This window comes from Oncorhynchus tshawytscha, linkage group LG02, assembly GCF_018296145.1.
Source record: "Oncorhynchus tshawytscha isolate Ot180627B linkage group LG02, Otsh_v2.0, whole genome shotgun sequence".
NCBI classification, from domain to species: Eukaryota; Metazoa; Chordata; class Actinopteri; order Salmoniformes; family Salmonidae; genus Oncorhynchus; species Oncorhynchus tshawytscha.
Genome location: NC_056430.1, coordinates 69014322 through 69029872, shown reverse-complemented (window position 1 = coordinate 69029872; position 15551 = coordinate 69014322). Strand labels below are relative to the sequence as shown.

General features: G+C 40.8%; 1 protein-coding gene across 1 annotated transcript in view; it reads left to right on the top strand.

Moving 5' to 3' along the window:
• Positions 1–15551, top strand: part of LOC112235254 (VPS10 domain-containing receptor SorCS3-like) — a 215852-nt gene that overhangs the window by 184016 nt on the left and 16285 nt on the right. The window contains exons 13-19 of the mRNA XM_042303626.1: positions 1–90; positions 1787–1894; positions 2399–2516; positions 5836–5969; positions 9061–9174; positions 10009–10180; positions 13183–13369. The exon at positions 1–90 is cut by the window's left edge and continues 2 nt beyond it. Coding sequence (XP_042159560.1) covers positions 1–90; positions 1787–1894; positions 2399–2516; positions 5836–5969; positions 9061–9174; positions 10009–10180; positions 13183–13369 — 923 coding nt within the window. The remainder of the gene's footprint in view (positions 91–1786; positions 1895–2398; positions 2517–5835; positions 5970–9060; positions 9175–10008; positions 10181–13182; positions 13370–15551) is intronic.

The window sequence follows — 15551 nt, the reverse complement described above, 5'->3', positions numbered from 1 at the left end:
ATTCGAGGAGGAACACAACGTCTGGTTTCTGGATAAAGGAGGGGCCCTTGTCGCTGTGAAACAACCAACCGTCCCCACTAGACATTTACAGTAGGTTTAAATCTAATTCAGTGTTTGTATCTCTGTAAACTGGTTGCTATAACATGTTAGTACTTCTATTGATGTCAAGAAAACTTTTTAAAAAGTTACTTTATATATGATTAAACGCAGTATTCAAGGTTTGAACAACTTGCAAAGCACAAACATATGCAATAAAGATACAAACATGTTGTAAAAAAAAACTAAATTGGGGGAAAGTGTTTTTCTTCACCAAGTCCCCCTGTTAGCACGTTTAACACTGACCATTCTATTGTAAATTGGAGCACCCACGTTTTGCCTCAGTTAAGACCAACACAACTGAAACCACATCTCTATTCTTATATCACCTTAGAAAAAAATTTAGAAGGTACTTTTAGCACCAAGTTGTGAAGGATTCCTTCCTTCCTGGTTGTGTCTCCTAGATGATTTAAGTGCACTAGTGGAGGAAAGGAACACAGTAGAAGCCCTCATATCAAACCAGGTTTCAAATAGTATTGTTTTCTTTCAGCATTTAATTGAGACATTTAATTGTCTCAGACGGATGGGGTTTGCACTTTTGGGCCAATTTAATTGGAACCATTAGGCCAGGTAACAGGCAGCTAAAGTATTTGAAAGATGGCAAATGCTATTTGAACCCAGGCAAGCGCTGTAGGAACCAATCCCCCCTCTCTCTCTCGCTCTCGCTCACTCTCTCTCTCTCTCTTTCTCTCTCTCTCTCTCTCTCTCTCTGTCTCTCTCTCTCTCTCTGTTCTCTCACTCTCCTCCCAGCTAGTGTAACATTTCCTGACCCTGGTATCCTCCTAATAGATGCGTATAAATGCTTTGTCTGTTGTCTGAGTTTATAGCCAGATGAAGGCATGCTGACTGACAGAGGTTTAGATGGAAGCTGCAACAAGGGGGCTGATGCTTCTTGCATCCTAGAGCAAGACTGTGCATTGTTGAGTGTTGTTCCCAACCTTGTCACACACAGTACTCCAGTGTTCTCACATCTGAAGTGATGTTGATGAGATGTCAGAATCAATAGAGAACAGGCCTGGAGGATGAAAGTTGCCCAATCTCTTTTTTAATTTTATTATTTGTCTCCCCACACCTCTCCGCCCCTGTTTTGTAGTCGTTAGAACATGAAACAGTTCTATTCTGGTTTGTTTTGTGTGTTGTGTTTTTCCTTCTACATCACTTCACTGTAGACCGTAAGTAAACTCAAGACCTATGACGTTGTTGTTTTCCCTTGAAGTTGTTATGCCTCCACGCTTTGATAGTCGAACACAGTTCTGTTGTTTTATTCTTCTTCTATTCAACAGAATGTTTGTTAACTGTAGTCAATTAGACCCAACCTGAGATTCAGCGGCTGACTGTCTATGGAGACGACTCACTCCAATGATCTTCCATGAACCCAGTTGACACACTGTAATTGAGAGCATCAGGGCTCGTATTCAGAGTAGCAATGCTGATTCAGGATCAGATCCCACCGGTCTGTATAATCTCATTCCTTATGATCTAAAAGGTCAAAATGATCCTAGATCAGCACTCCAAGTCAGAATTACGAATATGGGCCTTGTTGTTACTGCCAGTCTGAGATGTGAATGGTTGCATCACAAATGACACCCTTTTTCCTAGTAGGCTTCAGTACTTTAGACCAGAGCCCTATAGGCCCTGGGTGCCATTTGGGATTCATTCAATGTGTTATTGTGTTGTGACTCTGTTACAGGATCAGTTTTGATGAGGGGCGGCAGTGGACCAGACACAGCTTCTCCTTGGTGCCTCTGTTTGTGGACGGGATGCTGGTGGAGGCCGGGACAGAGAACCAGATCATGACGTGAGTCGGGACAATAGAGTAATCGAGGGAAGACGCGCAGTGATGAATGATCTATAGACGGGGGATGGCATTCTTTTGCCCTCCGTAGGAAGTCTTAGAGAGATGGAGAAAAGGAGGGATTTAATTTTTCTGTCTTCCATTGCTTTGGGACTCTGTTCCTTTTGGTGAAAGGGAAGGGGATGAGATGGATGAGATGAATTTGTCTCCTCGTTCTCTTGGGAACCCTGTTCCTCTTGGAGGGAAGATATGAGGGGATGGGGAGGAATTTTAATTCAACGAATGCTGATGTCTCGTCTTTATTAATAGACATTTAAATGGGAGAAAATATTTGATTCATAAGGGTTGTCAGTTTGTTACCTTAGGACTGATTTCCCCATTTGATTGACATATTTAACTAGGAAAATGTAATTACTCATAGACTTAACGTAATTGGTGAAAACTTGTAGCGCTGAAAACCCTTGTCGAGTTATATTAACTTGTGTATCCATCCTTTGGTTTCTCAAGGTTTTTTGGACATTTCAGCCATAGGTCTGAGTGGCAGCTTATCAAGATAGACTACAAGTCCATCTTCAACAGGAAATGTACAGAAGGAGACTATCAGACGTGGCACCTTCACAACAAGGTAAGAGCTCTTAAACAGGAAGTCGGTCCAACTTATCAATATGTGACCTTGTTACCAAATAACAATGAATTTACAAGGTAGTTAGGGACTGTACATTATTTATAATGACGATACCTGGAGAAAATCGGACATCTCTGAAATGAAAATGGATGGCCCTTCCCTCCCTTAATGGTAAAAATGGATGACCCGACCCTCCCTTAATGGTAAAAAAAAAACGTGGCCCTCCCCTATACCCAAAATAATAATAAAAACATAAAGTGGACAGCAGAGAACATGACAACCATTTACCATCACTCATAGGACTGAACAGAGCCTTTGTATTGCAGTTTTAGAAACCATTCTTCATTTTATTAGATGGCAAAGTAGCTAGAAAGTTGTGCGTTCAAAGACTACCGCGGACAAGGGTAGTGGTGAAAATATATCAATTAAATTAACAAAAGCACTGAATGACTATCAACTTATTTGCTTTCCCCAAAAAAAGCCTTTTTATTAACACATTTCATGCAATTCTACATAATTTTACATGACTAGAGATGACTAAGGTCTTCATGCTACAGCACCTGAGACGTTTTGATTTCTCTACAGGCTATTGTTAAAAATAGAGGATAGTCCATGTCTGCAACAGTGCTAAAGTTGTCTATTTATTTTATTTATTTATTTTAATTTTACCTTTATTTAACCAGGTAGGCAAGTTGAGAACAAGTTCTCATTTACAATTGCGACCTGGCCAAGATAAAGCAAAGCAGTTCGACAGATACAACGACACAGAGTTACACATGGAGTAAAACAAACATATAGTTTATCAACTGTAAAAAGTGAGCACAGCAGAACCAGTTACAACTGAAGTACATGATCATCAATTCATTTGAGAAAAAGCCGTTAGATGTTTAACACAGCAAAAAAATATATATATTTTGGGAAACAATCATTTTCAATTTCATTCCATGATATTATCAGGAATCTTGGTAAGACCCAAGTGCAGACTGTGTGAAGTAACAATGTTAATTGTAACAACAGGGGCAGGCAGACGACAGGTCAAGGCAGGCAGGGGTCGATAATCCAGAGTAGAGGCCAAGGTACAGGACGGCAGGTAGGTTCAGGGTCAGGAACAGGCAGAGTGGTCAGGCGGGCAGGTACAAGGTCAGGACAGACAAGGGTCAAAAACCAGGAGGATGAGAAAAAGAGAGACTAGGGAATAACAGGAGCTGAGACAAAATGCTGGTAGGCTTGAACAAACAAGATGAACTGGCACAGACAGACAGAAAACATAGGTATAAATAACCAGAGGATAACTGGGGAAGGTGGGCGACACCTGGAGGGGGTGGAGATGAGCACAAGGACAGGTGAAACAGATCAGGGAGTGACAGATATTGTTGCTGCAAAATAGATTTGTGTAGACTGTGATTAGGGCATGGGAGTATAAGAGCATCTGCTGGGCTAAATTAACAAACTAGTCATGCATACTGTAGCTCACCTCATGATCCTCAAACCACAGACTAGTCAAACTCGTGTTTCTATTTAATTCGACATTATTTATTATATTTCATTTTATACAGCCTAAATCAAAATGTACTAGACATGTTGGTGAAGTGCTGTTGTTGATGTGTTGTTAAAATTCTGTGCACCTGCCAGCCTGTAGCGTGTCACAAATGTTTCTCAAATAATTTCTTAAATGGCAGGCTAAAGCCTGGAAATAATAATAATTTAACAATAATACATTATTGTTCCTTCTTAGGCTGCCTGGCTTGCTGCTGACTGATTTTAGAGTATGTTGTAGCCTGTTGGAATGAAGAACGTCAATTGATAGACAGAATCACACATTACTTCCCAAAGAAAGTACATTTTTCTGTCTCCACGGTTGTAGAAGGTAGCAGGCTCTACATGAGACAAACCAAAGATATCCCATATGCATCAGTCTCTTCTTTCCCCGGCATTTTACAGCTTGTTTCTAGCATAAAGAATTGCGGATTAAAGTGTCCTGACAGTATCACTTTATATAATCAGGTCCATACACTTTTATTTCCAAAGTAACAAGCTAACAAGGGGGTAGGCCTATGCTTTTAGCCATTTTCTTTCATTAACAAATGCCACAATACCCTCAAATACCCCCTGAATTCGCGCCCTGATTTTAAGTTCACACACCAAGCTCTCCACTGACACAGATATTTAAGGAGTGTAATGGTGACTGAAGGAAATGGCTGACAAAGTCTATGGAAGGTAGACTACAATTGAATCTGTCAAACAGGTAGGCCTACTTCTTATTTCTTAAATAGGAAGAAATCGTCTCCAACACAAAGCCCTCTTGTTGTTAGTAGCCTGAAGTCAAATTAAACTGCTGCTGCTTCATAGTAATGTAAGTTACGTAAATGACTTGAATATGGCTTATTGTGAGGTCAATAACTCTGATAAACAGCTTCATTATGGGCAACAAAACATATGTTTTTTTATTAAAATCAAATCTATCAGTAGCAAGTTCACCTCGGGTCTTCCTTTTCATCTTCGTTCTCTCCCTCTCAAACTGAACAGGGCATCATAGACCTAGTCTGCCAGCACATATATATACTCTTTTGGACAAAAAAAACAAATGGAATAAGTCTTTGACTCGCCTCCTGAAGTGCCACCTTACACAGCACAGTCATTTGTTAGGCAGCACAAAAGTGTTTACATCAGCAAGAGCAGGGCAAGCCGGGGCTCATGATTGGGAACGCCTATCCATTGCAGTGTGTAATGCAGTCTAACCTAGTTTTTTATACACCATCCCAGCAGCTCAAAAACTCAGGAGGGAAGTACATTTTCTAAGAAATATAACTTTGCCCTGTGCTTCTCCTAGCATACTCTTCATATAGCCTAGGCTTATAGCATATAGTATAGTCTATGGATCATTTTATTGAGACCACAGTAGTGGCACTTGATATTGCGCACCTAGCAGAGAATCAGGGATGAGGGGCATCATTGGGCACACATCGAGATAGTATAATAATCAACTAATTCTCAAAACCTGAGCAATTTGACATTTAATCAATGACAAATTACCTGACCCTCCCCTGGCCAAAATAAAAAAACATAAGAAACCCTCCACCTGACTGATATTCAAAAATGACCCTCCCCATGACCCTCCCCTATTTTCCTCCAGGTACCAATGTTTTTACAAGGTAGATGCAGTGTACTTACAGTGTTTGGGTAGTTCCAATAAGCTCAATAGGTTAACATAATAATGGTTTGACTTGCTGTTCAATGTTAATTTGACATTTGAAAATGATATAATGTAATCCCATGTGCGTTCAATATATGGAGAAAATATCCTGTATGTGTTTCACAGGGCGAGCCGTGTGTGATGGGCCAGAAACAGATCTATATGAAACGCAGACCAGGAAACTATTGCATGCTGGGGAAAGACTATGCCAAAGTCCTCTCTGCTGAGTCGTGTATCTGTCGGGCCCACGACTTTGAATGGTAATTATAGTATACTAACTCACAATTGCAGTAAAATAGATTACATGAAAACATATCCTTTTATCTCAAATCTAAACATGAGTAGATCAACAGAGGTTTCATTGTCCATAAAAGAGAGATACATGTTGTATGTTGTCCCATTTAAGTCATTTTTGGATTTATTACACTATTTCAGGATCCCATTAATTTGGTTCATTTTCTGTGTCAGTGCTCCAATTATCAGATATTTTGGGGAATAATTTGCTCCTAACGTCTGTCTCTCTGGCTGAGCTCGTTTTGCTATGTTTATAATAAAGTAGAGAAGATGAAGGGTGTTAATAGGACTGTAGGTTGCTGTTGTTTTTTGTCTTCTAAAGGCAGGGAAGAGAAAAACAAAGATACATTTGTATATAAATGCCAGCGGTGTCAGGTAAAACTGTATGAGTTTGAATTAGAATCCATTCATCTCCAGGGATAGTTGTTTTTAATTTTTTGGGGAATGCAATTATTATATGATACAGTTCACAAATGTCCTGACCATGTGGCATCTCTGTCTCTCTCTCTCTCTCTCTCTCTCTCTCACTCTCACTCTCACTCTCACACTCACTCACTCACTCACTCACTCACTCACTCACTCACTCACTCACTCACTCACTCACTCACTCACTCACTCACTCACTCACTCACTCACTCACTCACTCACTCACTCACTCACTCACTCACTCTCTCTCTCACTCTCTCTACAGCTGGAGACAGTGAAATGCAAAAATGTAAAAACAATCTCTTTTAAGAAACTTCAACGTTCAGAGTGAACAACAATAAAACTTTTAATTGACTTTGAAGTGTACACAAAAGTCAAGGTCTGAAATGTTTACTGATTCCGTATTGCATAACAGGGTGACACTGCACCGGCGTGTTGTTCTGTTGGGCTGTGAACAAAAGGTCCAGGGGTTGATTCCAATGACAAGACTGAAATCAGAGGTTATAAACTGAGCAAAAATATGAACGCAACATGCAACAATTTAAAATAATTTACTGAGTTGTAGTTCAAATGAGGAAATCAGTCAGTTGAAATAAATTCATTAGGCCCGAATCTATAGATTTCACATGAAGCATCTGTTGGTCAGATAACTTAAAATAAATTGCCCTCACAGTGGACCTCAGGATCTCATCACAGTATTTCTGTGCATTCAAATTGCCATCGATAAAATTAACTTGTGTTTGTTGCCTACCCATACCATAACAGTCCAGCTACCATGAGGGCGCAATGTTCACAACGTTGACAGCAAAACGCTTGCCCAGACAATGACATACATGTGGTCTGTGGTTGTGAGGCCAGTTGGACATACTGACAAATTCTCTAAAACTATGTTGGAGGTGGCTTATGCTAGAGCAACAAATATTAAATTCTCTGACAAAAGATCTGGTGGACTTTCCTGCAGTCAGCATGCCAATTGCACAATATCTCAAAAATGGAGACATCTGTGGCATTGTGTTGTGTGACAAAACTGCACATTTTAGTGTCCTTTTATTGTCTACATCACAAGGTGCACCTGTGTAATTATCATGCTGTTTAATCAGTTTCTTGATATGCCACACTTGTCTGGTGGATGGATTATCTTGGCAGGAGAAATTCTCACTAACAGCGAAATATTATTGTTGTACCTATGGAACATTTCTGGGGATCCTTTATTTCAGCTTATGAAACATTGGACCTACACTTAATGTGTTGTGTTTGTCTTTTGTTCAGGGTAGATACTTAGATATAACACTTGATATGTTATATTAATAATAAGTGAGGAGAGATTAGTATTAATGTGTAACCAAAACACGCTGGGAGTCTCCACGACTATAATGTACTAAACTGGACACCATACTTTTCTGTGACGTACTGGAAAGAAATGTGATCTTTGCATTGCCAAGGCTGTGATTCAGTGGTGCTATAATGTCCTTACTGAACACTGTACCTTCATTGGACTCACTTGGTCCCTTATAACTATTATCCCGACCAACCATAACACGATAACTTCACTTGACAGCCTGTCAATAAATTGGGGGAGGTTCCTAATCACACTGAGGCCAGACCAGGCCATAGGGAGTCCTAGACGGACCTCAGGCTTTGTTGCATCCTATTAGTTCTGGCTAGGTAATTAATTGATAAATCAATGACAGTGTCATTATTAGAATGGGCACTTGCCTAACCTGCTTTGCCTGATGTAAATCACTTTGTGATTGGGAGGTAGCTAACATCAGCCGTTGGGAGTCAGCCAACCCTGACCTGGCTGGCTGTGTTGACATGGAGTCCCCCAGGGCTCAGTCTTCCTACCTCTGCTGATCTGGAGCTTTTGTCAACCGCAGCCCAATCAATATATAATAATTATGGGTTGCAATGCAAAAAATATCTATTATATGTATCGTGCTGAGGGGATAGGAATAATTAGCTGTAACACAACACAGTAATACCGTATGTCCTTTGGATCAAAATCAAATCAAATTGTATTTATCACTTGCTTCGTAAACAGCAGGTGTAGACTAACAGTGAAATGCTTACTTTACGGGCCCTTTCCAACAATTCAGAGAGAAAAAAATAGAAAAAGAATAATAAATACACAATGAGTAACGATAACTTGGCTATATATACGGGGTACCAGTACCAAGTTGATGTGCAGATGTAAGAGGTAATTGAGGTAGATATGTACATAAATGAAAAGCCAACTGACATTTATTCCTGAGGTGCTGATCTGTTGCACCCTCTACAACCACTGTGATTATTATTAGATGACCCTGCTGTTCATCTATGAACATTTGAACATCTTGGCCATGTTCTGTTATAATCTCCACCCGGCACAGCCAGAAGAGGACTGGCCACCCCTCATAGCCTGGTTCCTCTCTAGGTTTCTTCCTAGGTTTCACCCTTTCTAGGGAGTTTTTCCTAGCCACCGTGCTTCTGCACCTGCATTGCTTACTGTTTGGGGTTTTAGGATGGGTTTCTGTACAGCACATTATGACATCAGCTGATGTATAAAGGGCTTTATAAATACATTTGATTGATATACAGTAGGTAGAGGTACCGTGTTGATGTTGATCACATTCTGTATGTGATTTGTTATAGTGATTATGGCTATGAACGGCGTAGAGAAGGGAACTGTCTACCAGCGTTCTGGTTCAACCCAGCTGTCATATCAAGGAGCTGCAGCCAAGGACAGAACTACCTCAACAGCACAGGGTGAGTTGCACATAAGGACACTATTTTGTAGCGTTTCTATATTGTCTATTCTAAGTGAAGGCAACCCTGCTGTATATTTCTGCTCAATGAAAGGCCAATATTTTTCCTTGAACATTTTCCATTTCATTTTGTAAAACATTATGATGGTTATAATATGATCCATGTTAAAAAGCCTGAATAGGTATCTCACATATCAAATTAGGTACAAAAACACATTACAGCTTACAGTGGCTACAGTATCTCTTTGTATAGGTTGGCCAATGATTATAATCTTCCCATCTTCCCACTGTAATGAAACACTGTCAGGGTGTCACACCCTCTGGCACGGCTCCTAGTGTGAATAGTGATATTGGCTTTTTAGACCGGAGTCATTCACCAGACAGTAGATCTATACTGCGTGAGATGGTGCACTTCTGAGAGCTACAAAGCACTTTCAGGAATCCTAGGACACAGATTAGGACGTCTCAGGATGGCTAAGGTCTGAGGAGAACGGTACATCCTTCATTCATGCATTCGCTTCCCCAAGGTTAAAAGTCAAGTTTTGTCTTGGAGTTAGTAAGCATGTTCGAGTTTTGTCAGTGGGAAATTAATCTTTTAATTAGGGATCACTAAGCATTTTTAAGATTAGTCAAAGTATAGCAAGTCTTGTTTACTAGCTCGGTCACTTCCGCAATCACTTTGAGGTTAAAAATGCATTTTTTGCAATTTCTTGTCAAGCATCATTGATGAACATGACCAATACCTTGGCCTTGTTAACTAGTAGTGTCATGAAGCCATAACCTCAGTAAACCATACTAAACATGTACTAAATCATTCAAATGGTATCTTCTTAAGGTACCGAAAAGTGGTGTCCAACAACTGCATCAAGGGAGTCAAGGACATGTACACACCCAGGAAGCAGATGTGTCCCAACAGGGCTCCAAAAGGCCTTTCTCTCTCCACCAGAGAGGGCAAGCTTACCGCCGACCTGCACACCAACATCACCTTCCTGGTGCATCTGGATGAGGTAGGACTGGGCCAAAAGCCAAAATGGCCTCCTTTTTGTATATCATTCTTATGGGCCTGTAGGAGCCCAAATGGATGCCTTTGTATGCATCACTGTTATGAGTTGCATTGATTTTCACTTTAAGCCATGAAATGAAAAATCTGTGTTTTGTATTGCTATGCATGGTTGTAAAAGTAGTCCTAGCATGTGGTGCACAACTCACTCACTCTAGGCCTGTTACTGAGTGAAATATGGATTTTTCTCCAGACATATGCCTACAATTATTTCCCTGTTATATTATCCCATACACACCAACTGCTGAAAGTGTAATAGTAACTTGCAACACAACATCACCCACACACAGCTACAGGACCCAAGCCCCGAGCTGAGAGACAGAGTAAGAGCTAAAGACCTTAGAGAGAGATGCACTCCTGGAGACCCTGTTATAGAGTGATAAACTCAGAGTAGCCTCCTTCTAGGGCCAGGGCCTTGCCTCGCTCCCCTCACTCCCTAGACACTGTTCAACCACCTCACATTAAATTCAGGTGGAATATGTGCAGTAGTGCACTGCTCGGTGCGGCTGTGCTTTCCCCCTGCATTGCAGCTAAGAAGTAAGTGTCTCTCCCACAAGGTCTCCCCCGGGCCCAGCTGTCATATTACAGTGTGATGAGTTGAGGAAATTATAATTTATTCATTTAGTTAAGAGTGTCACAGCCGTCGTTAGGAAATGACCAAGGTGCAGCGTGGTAAATGTACATATCTTTTTATTTTATATAATGACGCCAACAAAACAAGAAATAAAGAATCCACCGTAAAGCTTAACAGGGCTTTAGAGCCCCTAACAAAGATAACTACCCACAAAGACAGGTGGGAAAAGGAGCTGCCTAAGTATGGTTCCAAATCAGAGACAACGATAGACAGCTGTCCCTGATTGAGAACCATACCCGACCAAAACAAAGAAATACAAAACATAGAAAATAGAACATAGAATGCCCACCCCACATCACACCCTGACCTAACCAAATAGAGAAATAAAACAGCTCTCTAAGGTCAGGGTGTGACAAAGAGAGGCCTCCTATTATAAGAGAGACATATGCCATGTGGTCAAAAAGTTTATGAAATGTATTTTATAAAAATTTCAGTCCCAAAATAATTAAAAACAACTATCCCAGGAGACTAATGGAGGTGAAGAATCTTCATGGTGTCGGGTCTTATGCATTAGGAAAATCATTCGCTCCTGTTGAATTCAGACTTTAATTTATTTTCATGAAGCCCAAGATGGTAGAATTTCTTGGAGAGAGCAAATGGGCCTAAATATTTAATTTGTGGTACTGCTGGGTAGTAAACATGGCGGTTCAGAAAAATAAAAATTAAGGAGGGAGGTGGAATAAAGTTTGATGTTTTGATAGAGGGATGAGATCTGTAGTGTCACACGTCAAGGTTTCATTATCCCAAAGTGACCTTATAGCATGTCATGTGTACACCAACCAGATTTACTCAACATTAGCATGTCATGTTTACACCAAACATATTTACCCAACATTAGCTACATTATAGCATGTAATGTGTACACCAACCAGAACCAATGGAATAGTCCCAAAGGGGCAAATCCATCCATCTAACTCTCCATTCAGGCTCAATCAAATGCTCCAAGCATTTTATAGAAAGCGAAAACTATTTGAACCCAGGTATGACACACCATCAGCATGACAGCACTGACTTCACACCATTTATACCATCCTTTGTGTGTTGACATTCACCTGAACAAGACTCCTTTACACAGTCCTGCTGTGTTTGGACCTGAACTAATAAAACCCATTATTGTCAACCAGTACTGCTGTCCAGACCATGACGCTTACCCTATTATGCATTTTGGATTTGGTGGCCCTCTGAGTCACACATGGAGCCATGGACACAAAGCTTGACATTTAGCCAGTAGGCCAGCATCAGTCTCATGCAGATTTGCTAGCGATCCCAGGACACCTCGATAGAGAACTAGAAGTGTCCAGAGAAAGTGAACAGAGGACACCAACAGAATCCTGAATGACATCGGCGCCACTACAGTTCCACACAATAGCTGCCACTGTTATCCCTTTTCTTCCATTCTATTCTGCCTTTCTTTATTTGGCTTATCCATAGTTTATCATTTTCAGTGTACAATGGCATGAAATATACCCCCAGAAGCCTTCTCCTGTTTTCATACTCTGCTTTGCTTGAAAATAAATAAAACGGATAGTGAATAAGGAGAGAGAGAGACATACACACCTCATTTTAGGTAACAGGCAAACACACTGCTCTCACAGTGGGGCAGAATATGATGCAACCCCAATGTTGGGCTTGTGCTGACTGCGAATGTAGCCCAGCAGTCTGTTGACTAGTGTACCTGCCACCCTACTGTCTCTTGATTACTACACTGCTTCGACCTCCCTGTGGTTCTCTCTCCATCACACACACACACTCACCACAGGGACTCATTTCAGACTCAGGATGCACACTGATGTAGAGGTGTCACAACACAATATGTTGGACTTCTGACAGAAACAGACAATGATGTCCTGCCTGGGTCCATGCATGCTTACTGAATGGTACTCTGGATTTGAGGCATTGTATTGAACCCCATTTTTTTAAACATTTATTTAACTAGGCAAGTCAGTTAAGAAAAAAAATCTTATTTATAATGATGGCCTACCAGGGAACAGTGGTTTAACTGCCTTATTCAGGGCCAGAATGACATCATTTTACTTTGTCAGCTCTGGATTCGATCCAGCAAACATTTGGTTACTGGCCCAACACTCTAACAACTAGGCTACCTGCCGCCACAAAACAATGAGATGTATTTAAGTCTAGAGTAAACAAAAGTACAACTATCTAGCTGGGCTCTGAAATAGAATGGAATTGTTACATATATATTTTTTATAATGATGAACTATATCTTAATTTTTTTATTTTTGTCTTTATTTCTGTCTTTTATTTCTGTCTTTCTTCATCTGTAGTCCTCACTTGAGACTTTACTTGTTTTCCAGGGGGACTCAATGAGAACCAACATCCAACTGGATTTCGGGGATGGCACAGCAGTCTCCTACTCCAACCTGAGCTGGATCGAAGAGGGTATCAGACATGTTTACAAGACGGCTGGGATATTCCGTGTCTCAGCCTTGGCGGAAAACACCCTGGGATTTGATACTACCACGTTGTACCTTCATGTTACGTGTACGTCACCTCTATACATTCATCTATTTTGTCAGGAATATTCAATTCCCGCCATCTAGGAATGAAGTACTTCTGGTTTTAGTTTGTACTGTACCTGGTAGATAATTGGTCAGTTACTGTGACGTCGGCCATTGATTGGCCAGAGTGGTCGCTCACCTGGTGACCCAGGTCTGAATCAGTCCCTGATTGGAGGGAAAGAATGGAAAACAACAGTGCCGTAGTTCTCAAGGATCATAATTAAATATCTCTACCTCATATTTTTCTGTAAATTACCACCTTACTAAGTATACAGCAGTGTACAATGGAGCCAGTTAAAGGCAAAGTACCAGAATGCTTTCAACATAGTAGAGCACATTGATGCCCTCTCTCTTTTCATCTTGTAATGAACAAGCCAGCCAAATGTCAAGTAAATAATAGTGACAAATATAACATGCTTATGTCTAAAAGGCTTCAAGAATTATCCAGCTCTTTGAGGTGCAGTCTTTGAATTGCCCCCTCGGCTCTTGATTTGAAAAGCGAGGCTATCGTCAATTAGTGAAGGTGACATTTAAATGTTGTCTCTGGTCGCCACTTCACTTTCAATCAGTGTACTTTGATATTATTGATGTCATTGATTCTGCTGGTGTTTTTTCCTGGTTTGGTACAAATTATTTTACTTTTTTTTGTACTTTTACCCTTTTTTCTCCCCAATTTCAAGATATCCAATTGGTAGTTACAGTCTTGTCTCATCGCTGCAACTCCCATACGGACTCGGGAGAGGTGAAGGTGGTGAGCCATGCGTTCTTCGAAATATGACCCTGCCAAGCCGCACTGCTTCTTGACACACTTCTCACTTAACCTGGAAGCCAACCGCAGCAATGTGTCGGAGGAAACAAAACACCTGGCGATTGCAGTCAGATTGCAGACACCCGGTCTGCCACAAGGAGTCTCTAGAGCCCGATGGGACAAGGATATCCTTGTCAGCCAAACCTTCCCCTAATCCGAACAACTCTGTGCCAATTGTGCGGCACCTCATGGTCTCCCTGACCCGGCCGGCTGTGATAAAGTCTGGATCGAATCCGGGTCTGTAGTGACGCATCAAGCACTGTGATGCAGTGCCTTAGACCACTCGGGAGGCTGTTTGGCACATTTTGAGGGAATTTACAGGGGAGTGAGTGTGCAGATAATGCTTTTAGCAATGTGCCAATCACGATGCCGCCACATATTTCAAATTTGAATATTTGTAACACTAGACACAGTTTAGGGAGCCTGACCAAATGACTCACATCACACACACAACACACACACATATGCACATCCACATAGACACAAACTTAAAAGGGGGAGACACACAGATACGCACACTTTCTCTCTCTGTCACACACATCACACACACACACACACACACACACACACACACACACACAAACATACACAGACACTAACACACACACAGACATACACTGCATGCGTTTGAAAGCTAGGATAATGATTAGTCTCAGTTAAAGAGGATAAGAGTTAACAGAAGCCCAGGCGGAGACGTACAGTACACACCAGAACGCCAAGTCACAACACTGTCAGCCGGAGTTTTACTGTTAAAATACCTTGTTATATCTCTCTCCTACAGGAACCTTCACCACTTAGATCACGATAATGCCACGTACACCCACGTCAACTCCCATTACGGTCTCAGCATGTCAGACAACAGTATTACTCACAAGGTATCACGTCAAAAACATGATAACGACAACGTGTTTTAAGTCGAGAATAAATCTTGTTCTTCAACTAAATTCCATCAAAACTATAGAACATTATGATAGTTAATGACATTTGTTGAGGAAGATTTCATTCACCTTCCCTTTTCAGCTAAAGTAGTCTTATTGAAAAGAAGATCCCACACATTACCCCAGTGATAATGATAAGTGATACTTGAAAGCGCGGTGTGGGAGATCTTATTTTCTCTAATTCTTCATTTCAGAAGGCTTCTATTTCTTTTTTTTCCCACACAGCTGTAAAAAATTATCTTCGGATGTGCCAGTGTTTTTCATATATTAAAACAAAAAATGATCTAAAAATAATATTTTGATGTGCGAGTGATTTTCATATTGTGTAGTTAGGCAGTCTCAAGCAATGTCCATGTAATTACAATCATATATGGAGTCTGAATCATCCAATACTGAGTCTGAATCATCCAATACTGAGT